At 37.6% G+C, this 10083-nt stretch overlaps 1 protein-coding gene across 4 annotated transcripts in view; it reads right to left on the bottom strand.

Annotated features, from left to right (window-relative positions):
* Positions 1-371: 371 nt before the first annotated feature.
* LOC129455035 (histone deacetylase 9-B) overlaps positions 372-10083 on the bottom strand; it is a 32621-nt gene continuing 22909 nt past the window's right edge. For 3 of the 4 annotated variants that reach the window (XM_073858625.1, XM_055219665.2, XM_055219664.2), the window contains 6 exons: positions 9749-9880; positions 9559-9665; positions 8679-8801; positions 2896-3046; positions 2520-2737; positions 372-715 (listed from right to left, as the gene is read on the bottom strand). In XM_073858625.1, coding sequence (XP_073714726.1) covers positions 410-715; positions 2520-2737; positions 2896-3046; positions 8679-8801; positions 9559-9665; positions 9749-9880 — 1037 coding nt within the window. In that variant the 3' untranslated portion in view covers positions 372-409. The remainder of the gene's footprint in view (positions 716-2519; positions 2738-2895; positions 3047-8678; positions 8802-9558; positions 9666-9748; positions 9881-10083) is intronic. The other variant, XM_073858624.1, reaches the window with a different exon arrangement.

Below are 10083 nucleotides of genomic sequence, written 5' to 3'. Positions count from 1 at the left end.
ATCATGGTTGTATTTGTTGTGCCGCCTTTGAACATATGGATCTCAACATTATTGCATTAAAGTCATTTTGAATTCTCAATAAAACAATACAACATTTTTTTGTCTTTTCCTGTAAAACGTATTGCAATACAAAGATTTGTGCTCAGTATTCATTGAATACAACAAATACTACCATGGTGTATAAATACTTAATTTAAACATTATATCATTTTTACATTACAGAAATGAGAATGAGGTTTATGTGCATGACGGTAATGAAAATATTGATGTTATTTGTCATGAAACTATTGCAACAATGATAAAAACATAAATCACATGAAATATGCAGTAATTGATTTTAAGCTTTTGATATGAAATGTGACCTGGACATCTCTCTGACTTTCTCTCTGTCTTTCTCTTTGTCTTTCTATCAAACATCAGTTTCAGTCATGTTTTGCATACAGTGTTCATCACCGCTCTCTTTCTTCTGTTCTTCACCTGTGTCTCTCCCTCGATCGTCCTCTCTCATTCCTTCACTCTCCTCCTGTGTTTCCTGTGCCTCTTGTTTCAGTCTGATCACTCCAGCATTGAGCTCTATGTGTGATGCGCTGCTCCGGATGACTCCAGCAGGAGGCGACGTCACCTCCGGTGCTCTCTGCTCTGACGAAGGGCCATCTTCATCTTCCTCCTCCAGGGTGCTGCCGTTTCTTAGCTGCTCTATAGATTGAGATAGAACCTAGAGAGAGAGAGAGAGAGAGAGAGAGAGAGAGAGAAAGAAAGAGAGAGAGAGAGAGAGAGAGAGAGAGAGAGAGAGAAAGAGAGAGAGAGCACACAGTCTCAGTAAAAACATCCGGATGAGATTTACTCACTTCCTGTCCAGATCATTTAACAACCTCATTTAAGAGAAATGAACTTCACACACTGAATATACACAGATACAAACACACTGCACGTTCACAGTTACACACATCATTAACAGATCCTTAACAAATACACAATCATACCCTTCACAAACACTATCACACTCTTGGGAATTTTGTAAAAGTTAACAATTTGCCATTTGCAGTCATATTGCTTTATTTTATTCATCAAAGAGCATGAGCAGTTATAATTGCTATTTTCTGCAGGTTACGGTTTTAGAGCCGTCAAAAAATGAATCGCAATTAATCGCATACAAAATAAAAGTTTGTGTTTGCATAATATATTTCAGAGTATTGTGTGTAACAAGGAATATATAAATTCACACATGCATATATCAATTAAAGATTTTTTGTATAAATGTATATATAATTTTATTTATATATAATGTAAAATATATCAAAATGTAAATAAATAAATAAATATAAAATAAAGGTTTGTTTTTGCATAATATATGTGTGTGCAAATTTGTGTACAATTATTTTATATAATATATAAAAAAATCTGAGTATTGAAAATATATTTATTTATGTATTTATATATATATATTTATTGGGAAAAATATATAGACATGTAAATGTTTCTTAAATACATGCACATGTGTGTGTATTTATAGAAAAAAATTACACGGTGCGCACACATACAGTACAGGCCAAAAGTTTGGACACACTCACTCATTCTTTATTTATATATTTTTCCACATAACAGAATAATAATAAACTCGTCCAAACTATGGCATAACACAAATGCAACTGTGGGAATTATGTTGGTGACTGAAAGCATCCAAAATAAATCAAAAGTCACCCTTTGCCTAGAAATTGCAATCAAGAAGCTTCTTGAAGTTTTACTTTGGACTGAATTTTAAAGAATATTGAAGGACTTCACATTTAATCTGGGCTTTTATTGACAGATTTTTCTGTAATATTCAGTGCAAGTCATCTTTTTAAAAAATAATTTTTTAAAATAAAATGTTAGTTTTCTAATAACAGAAATTAATCTGTTTGACACAGGTATAGTTTTTTCTACAAATGTAATTTCATGCATTTAACCATAAACATTCAGATTAAAAGATTTTTAAAATCATAGTCAAGTGTGTCCAGACTTTTGGCCTGTACTGTATAGCAGTGGTTCTCAAACTGGGGTCCGGGGCCCCCAGGGGGGCCGCGAGATGGTGCCAGGGGGGCCCCAGTTTTATAACATTTTATAAAATATATTAATTTATCATGAATTCTGTGAAATTAAACCTAAAAAAAAATAAGGCAGCACTACTTTGTATAATTTAATGTTTTGTTTAATTAGAATGTGAAGTTTTAGAACTGTTTTTTGTCATAAATTTTCTTTGGGGGGGCCGCGAAGGAATGCACTGTACACAAAGGGGGCCGCACGCTGAAAAAGTTTGAGAACCACTGCTGTATAGTATGCAAAAACAAACTTTTATTTTGTATGCAATAAATCGCGATTAATCTTTTGACAGCCTTAGTTTTAAGATCATAAACAGATTTTATTTTATCAAATTTATTTTTAAATAAAAGGTTCAAGACTAAATAATAGTGATGATAGTAGTCATCAACAGCAGTATCTGTATCTGTTTGTAGTAAACTGGTACTTTGAGATGATGTTACCTGACTCATGTGGACCTGCTGGTGAAATTGTTTCTGTTTTTCCACAAAGTTTTGGTGCTGTTGTTGAAGGACCAGTTGGGCCAGTGTGCTCTGAGGAAGCGGTGCCGACTGGGTTCTGTTCAGGGGCCGGTGACGCGGTAACCTGGCACGAGAGCTCATGACCGAACGATCTTTCATCACCAGAGGAGACGGAGAGAGAGCAGAAACACTGCCTGTGACTGCAGAGATAAAGTATTGTAACCATTGCACACATATTTGAAATCTTATTTAATATTTAACTTCACTATTTGTATATCTAATCTGTACAATATTTTCCCAGGCCTGATGTTTCTATCTGTTCCTTACTGATCTCACTTTCATCTCAAGAGTTTCTCACCCGGTGACATGATCCTCTGCTGTCTCTGCTCTTTAAGCAGAAGATGTTGTAGAAGAGCTTGCTGACCGTTGCTCACTTTAGACTCCAGTGATGCTGGAAAGGCAGTGGCCGCGAGCCCTTCAGCGGTTCGATCCTTCAGCGCCGTACCCGTCTGAGAGAGGATAGATTAAGATTATCACTATAAATAAAACAATTATTAATGTTGCAATAAAATCTGGACATTTAGGAATTTTTGCATGGTACTAAGCTATGCTGTAATTTTTGGGTGATGCCTTAGCACATTTGTTTTTTCAGGTAAACCCCCTTGACCTAAATTATACCCTGAGAGTTTAAGTGAATATTTCAATAATTTAATAGCATAGCACGTTTGCATTTTTAACAAAAAAAAGTCTTTTATCAGTAATATTTTACATAATTATTGTTACCCATCATTGTACATTCATCTTTCTTATAGTGGTACCTAAAACATATCTGTCCATTTTGCATGATTTCTCAGTTTTTTGATATATTGTATAATTGTGGGATGATCACATGACATGCAGATTAATCAAATAAAAAATAAATTTTTGTTGGTTTATTTTAAAATAATTCATTTTTTCATTAACTCAAACCCCCTACAGTACAATTGTGAACCTCAGTTTGGGAAACCCTGTCGTAGCAAAGCCAACTAACTATTAATATTTCATGTGCTCTAAAACACCAGCATATTCTCCTATTTTTATCATCACTGACACCAATTTTTCATCAGACTCGCTTACATAATGGCGCCTGCCGAAAATGAATTATTAATAACTGCAACCGTTTTAAAAGGCATCCCGTCAGCATTTGCGTTCTGTGTCGCTCATAAGTTGCACATAATTATCAAGCTGCTTTTAGAAGTCCCTGGCGTGTCATTTAACTATTTCAGCGTTAACGTGTTGAAAGTATTCTCGTCGCAATGGTAAAAGTGACCCGTGTTTTGATTTGTCGACGTGTTACATGGTTTCCAAACACCATTACTTAACTTTTTAAAAGGCTGTGATGAACGAGAAGTAAAACTCACCCGCTGAAACCCTAAACCCAGGCTCCTTATTTACCTAAGGGCTAAAGATCCCACAGGTCAGGGGTCACGAGCCTTCAGGGCTGTACATTAATCCAGTCAGGCTTGCACACAACAACTTAGTTCAATCAAAAACTAAAATCTGTTCCTAAACCTTCTGTAAACAACCGACTATCTTAAAACACCTAACACGTCTGCTTGTTCTCATCCGGGCAAATTCCTCATACAGTATTTTGTGCTTTCTCCACAAATAGACCCGGCTCTGTGTCTCACTGTCTCCTAAAAATACAGCTGCCCTCCGGCTTTTTCTGTAAGATCTATTCATATCTGTTGCGCAGCAGAAGATCTGTCCATGTTGCTTTAAGCCCAGACAGAAGACATTTTTATTGCTCAGAGATTTCTCATTTATAGCTCAGGAGACATCATTGAATTTTGAATGATGTTTCTTAAAAGTCTGTGTTTGCTTACAGCACCTGGAGTTTTGTTTTCTTTTTAAGTATGCACTTTGTTTCTGATGTTTCTTCAAACTAAAAAAAAATAGTTTAAGGCCCCCGTGTAGTAAATATTTTTTATCTTTGAGCATCAAAATAGCACATTATAGAAACAGGATTTTTTTTCATGTTTTAAAACAGCTTAAATGTAACTCTACGCCCTTGCCTTATTTAGTAAACATGGATCTATGAATATGCAAACTAGCCCCACCTCTACTCATTTGCAAAGCTTGGACCATAGATTTAATATGCAAATGTACTCTTAGTCTCCGCCTCTACTCGATTGCAGATCTTAGACTATAGATATAAAAATGCGAATTAGTCTCCGCCTCTACTCAATTACAGAGCTCGGACCATAGATATCAATATGCAAATTAGTCTCTGCCTTTACTCAATTACAGAGCTTGGGCCATAGATATAAATATGTGAATTAGTCTCCACCTCTACTCGATTGCAGATCTTGGACTATAGATATAAAAATGTGAATTAGTCTCCGCCTCTACTCAGTTGCAGATCTTGGACCATAAATATGCAAATTAGTCTCCGCCTCTACCCATTTGCAGAACTTGGGCCATAGATATAATTATGCAAACTAGTCTCCACCTGTACTCAATTCACGTCTACTTAATTGCAAAACTTGGACCATAGATATAATTATGCAAATTAGTCTCTGCCTCTACTCAATTGCAGAGCTTGGACCATAGATATAAAAATGCGAATTAGTCTCCGCCTCTACTCAGTTGCAGAGCTTGGACCATAAATATGCAAATTAGTCTCCGCCTCTACTCAATTGCAGAGCTTGGACCATAGATATAATTATGCAAACTAGTCTCCGCCTCTACTCAATTGCAGAGCTTGGACCATAGATATAAAAATGCGAATTAGTCTCCGCCTCTACTCAGTTGCAGAGCTTGGACCACAGATATAAAAATGTGAATTAGTCTCCGCCTCTTCTCAATTACAGAGCTTGGGCCATAGATATAAATATGCGAATTAGTCTCGGCCTCTACTCAATTGCAGATCTTGGACTATAGATATAAATATGCGAATTAATCTCCACCTGTACTCAATTCAACGCTACTCAATTGCAGAACTTGGACCATAAATATGCAAATTAGTCTCCGCCTCTACTCAATTGCAGAGCTTGGACCATAGACATAATTATGCAAATTAGTCTCCACCTGTACTCAATTCACCGCTACTCAATTGCAAAACTTGGACCATAGATATAATTATGCAAATTAGTCTCTGCCTCTACTCAATTGCAGAGCTTGGACCACAGATATAAAAATGCGAATTAGTCTCTGCCTCTACTCAATTGCAGAGCTTGGACCATAGATATAAAAATGTGAATTAGTCTCCGCCTCTTCTCAATTACAGAGCTTGGGCCATAGATATAAATATGCGAATTAGTCTCGGCCTCTACTCAATTGCAGATCTTGGACTATAGATATAAATATGCGAATTAATCTCCACCTGTACTCAATTCAACGCTACTCAATTGCAGAACTTGGACCATAAATATGCAAATTAGTCTCCGCTTCTACTCAATTGGAGATCTTGGACCATAGATATAAATATGCAAATTAGTCTCCGCTTCTACTCAATTGCAGAGCTTGGACCATAGATATAAATATGCAAATTAGTCTCCACCTCTACTCAATTGCAGAGCTTGGACCATAGATATAAATATGTGAATTAATCTCTGCCTCCACTCAATTGCAAAGCTTGGACCATAGATATAAAAAATTTGTCTCAAAAATTAATCTCCACTTCTACTCAATTGCAGTGCTTAGACTATAAATAAAAATATGCAAATTACTCTCCGCTTCTACTCAATTGGAGATCTTGGACCATAGATATTAATATGCAAATTAGTCTCCGCTTTTACTTAATTGCAGAGCTTGGACCATAGATATAAATATGCAAATTAGTCTCCGCCTCTACTCAGTTGCAGAGCTTGGACCACAGATATAAAAATGCGAATTAGTCTCTGCCTCTACTCAGTTGCAGAGCTTGGACCACAGATATAAAAATGCGAATTAGTCTCTGCCTCTACTCAGTTGCAGAGCTTGGACCACAGATATAAAAATGCGAATTAGTCTCCGCCTCTACTCAGTTGCAGAGCTTGGACCACAGATATAAAAATGCGAATTAGTCTCTGCCTCTACTCAGTTGCAGAGCTTGGACCACAGATATAAATATGCGAATTAGTCTCCGCCTCAACTCAATTGCAGAGCTTGGACCATAGATATCAATATGCAAATTAGTCTCCGCCTCTACTCAATTACAGAGCTTGGGCTATAGATATAAATATGCGAATTAGTCTCCGCCTCTACTCAATTGCAGAGCTTGGACCATAGATATCAATATGCAAATTAGTATCCGCCTCTACTTAATTACAGAGTTTGGGCCATAGATATAAATATGCAAATTAGTCTCCACCTCTACTCAGTTGCAGAGCTTGGACCACAGATATAAAAATGTGAATTAGTCTTCGCCTCTACTCAGTTGCAGAGCTTGGACCACAGATATAAAAATGCGAATTAGTCTCCGCCTCTACTCAGTTGCAGAGCTTGGACCACAGATATAAAAATGCGAATTAGTCTCTGCCTCTACTCAGTTGCAGAGCTTGGACCACAGATATAAATATGCGAATTAGTCTCCGCCTCAACTCAATTGCAGAGCTTGGACCATAGATATCAATATGCAAATTAGTCTCCGCCTCTACTCAATTACAGAGCTTGGGCCATAGATATAAATATGCGAATTAGTCTCCGCCTCTACTCAATTGCAGAGCTTGGACCATAGATATCAATATGCAAATTAGTATCCGCCTCTACTTAATTACAGAGCTTGGACCATAGATATAAATATGCAAATTAGTCTCCGCCTCTACTCAGTTGCAGAGCTTGGACCACAGATATAAAAATGCGAATTAGTCTCTGCCTCTACTCAGTTGCAGAGCTTGGACCACAGATATAAAAATGCGAATTAGTCTCCGCCTCTACTCAGTTGCAGAGCTTGGACCACAGATATAAAAATGTGAATTAGTCTTCGCCTCTACTCAGTTGCAGAGCTTGGACCACAGATATAAAAATGTGAATTAGTCTCCGCCTCTACTCAATTACAGAGCTTGGGTCATAGATATCAATATGCAAATTAGTCTCCGCCTCTACTCAATTACAGAGCTTGGGCCATAGATATAAATATGCGAATTAGTCTCCGCCTCTACTCAATTGCAGAGCTTGGACCATAGATATCAATATGCAAATTAGTATCCGCCTCTACTTAATTACAGAGCTTGGACCATAGATATTAATATGCAAATTAGTCTCCGCCTCTACTCAATTACAGAGCTTGGGCCATAGATATCAACATGCAAATTAGTCTCCGCCTCTACTCAATTGCAGAGCTTGGACCATAGATATCAATATGCAAATTAGTCTCCGCTTCTACTCAATTGCACACCTTGGACCATAGATATAAATATACAAATTAGTCTCCGCCTCCGCCATAGATAAATATGTAAATAGATGCTGCATTTGCCAATTTCAGACACATAACTGCTAAGTTCAGTTTTCATACAATGCAAACGTGAACTGCACATTTTATTTGTTTAGTGCTGATGTGTTTAGTATTCACACAACATGTGTGAGCATCAGAGAAGTAGAGCTGAAGCAGCAGTGCCACGATCGTTTCAGCGCTGAGTCTATGTGGCATCCATGCATAATATCTACGACTCGAACTACTGATCTGCTCATCACCTGTGATTGGTTACATGTTTGTGACATAGAAAACCAAGATGATTTTAAACTGTCTTTGGAAAACTCCAATTTTATGGAAGAAATATTCAGCAATGGTGTTGAATGATGAATTTGCACATGGTTTGTCTAAACTTGATTTTCATCACTGGGGGACTTTACAATATAGTGAGAATATGAATGAATGTGGATAGTATAATTCATGAATAAATGAGAAGTAGTTGACTTTAGTCAAATCTGTGCACGGTTTGAGACATTGACTGTACTGAAACCCCAGAGATGTGAGATTACTGGAGGAAAATATAAGAAGCGGAAAATTTAAGAAACACTCGCTTCACAGTCTAACTTCTGTCCTGGAGCAACAATTGAAGAGATATTAAAGAGATATATGGATTTATGTTTTCATGGTTTACATTACAAATTTGCCTGTGGCACAACTATAAACATCTGATCTGATGTGTTGTCTTGTTCATAAGCTGTGACTCTTACACAGATGTGCGGGTGAGCGGGATGAAGGCCCAGTGTAAGGTTAGGTAGAGAGGGAGATGTGTATAGATTCAGCAAGGACACGGATCCATCCGTCTTCAGGACGGCACCCTGTGACAGACATCGCTGGAAGACAAAGAGAAACAATGACATCAGTTCTACCAAAAAGCCACCGACTCCTTCAACTTCTATAGTGAGTGAAAGGAAAAAATATTTTATCTGTAAATAAATGCCTGGCTTGCGAATGATGTCTTAGTGTGACAGGTGGTTTTTTTTATGAAGAATTTCATAAATGTATGAACACACAAACACTTGTCTGTAAGTATACACACACTCAATGTGCTGTCATATATCAGACTGCCTACATGAGGAGAGTTTGGTCCGTGCTGGACCGGTGCCTGTGAGGAAATGCTTGGGCAGAACTTCACAGAGAAAATAAACCTCAACCCCCCCAAACCGCCAGCACGGCCAGAAACCACAGAGGAAAAGAGCCGTCACAGTTAGTTCAGTGCATTCACTGCCATACACACACATGCACACGCACACACACTTCACACAACAGATCGGCCAGGGGTCCAATTCACCCACCCTCCTTATTCTGTTCCCATTTTTTGGGAAGGTGCAATGCCCAAGGGTGTAACCACTGCAAGCATTTGCACACAAGACATTTGCCTCTACAGATAACCTGTCAAAACTGAACTTGCAATGAAAAATCATATTTTCCTTGGTTTATTAAAAAAATGTAAAAAAATTAAATGTTAATTACTTAGTAGAATGAAAAACATGTAGTAAAAATCATTTAGTGCAGCAAACTTTAGGACTGAAGTGAGACAATAGGTTTTGGTTAAAACATGAATCAGCTGATGTTAAAAGATGATGGTACCTGGATTTGAGTCGTGCTGGACCGATATGAGGCTCCGTTCTCATTGTTGCATGGTCCAATGGGTGAGCTCGGTCCAGAACCTGCAGGGCTCTCATTGGCTGAGGAATCTAGCATTCAGGAAAACAGCAAGTGAGTTCTGACTCTGGTATGAAATAAAGGTATCCAGTTTCATTTGGTATCCGGTTGTTACCTGTTAGTTCATGTGTTCGTCTCTTCAGTGGTGTGACAAGCACACTTCCATCTCTCCTGCGCATGGGAGCGCTTCGTCTCTCAGACACCTTCTGCTTCAGTCTGGACCTCACCTTTAGATTTGGCTCGGACGCTGCAGGAAATCAGATTGATATCCAAGTGAGTAAAACATTATACAGTAACCTTAACTATCAAATAACAACAAAAAGAAACACAATGTTATTGTATTGTAAGTCAAATATCTGTGTAATATCATTTTGTCTATCCTATAAAAAACAAAAATGAATTGCGATTAATCGTATACAAAATAAAAGTTTGTGTTTGCATAATGTATAT

This window comes from Misgurnus anguillicaudatus, chromosome 20 (assembly GCF_027580225.2).
Source record: "Misgurnus anguillicaudatus chromosome 20, ASM2758022v2, whole genome shotgun sequence".
Classification (NCBI taxonomy): domain Eukaryota; kingdom Metazoa; phylum Chordata; class Actinopteri; order Cypriniformes; family Cobitidae; genus Misgurnus; species Misgurnus anguillicaudatus.
The sequence above is the reverse complement of the archived record's forward strand: the minus strand, read 5'-3'. Positions and strand labels throughout refer to the sequence as shown.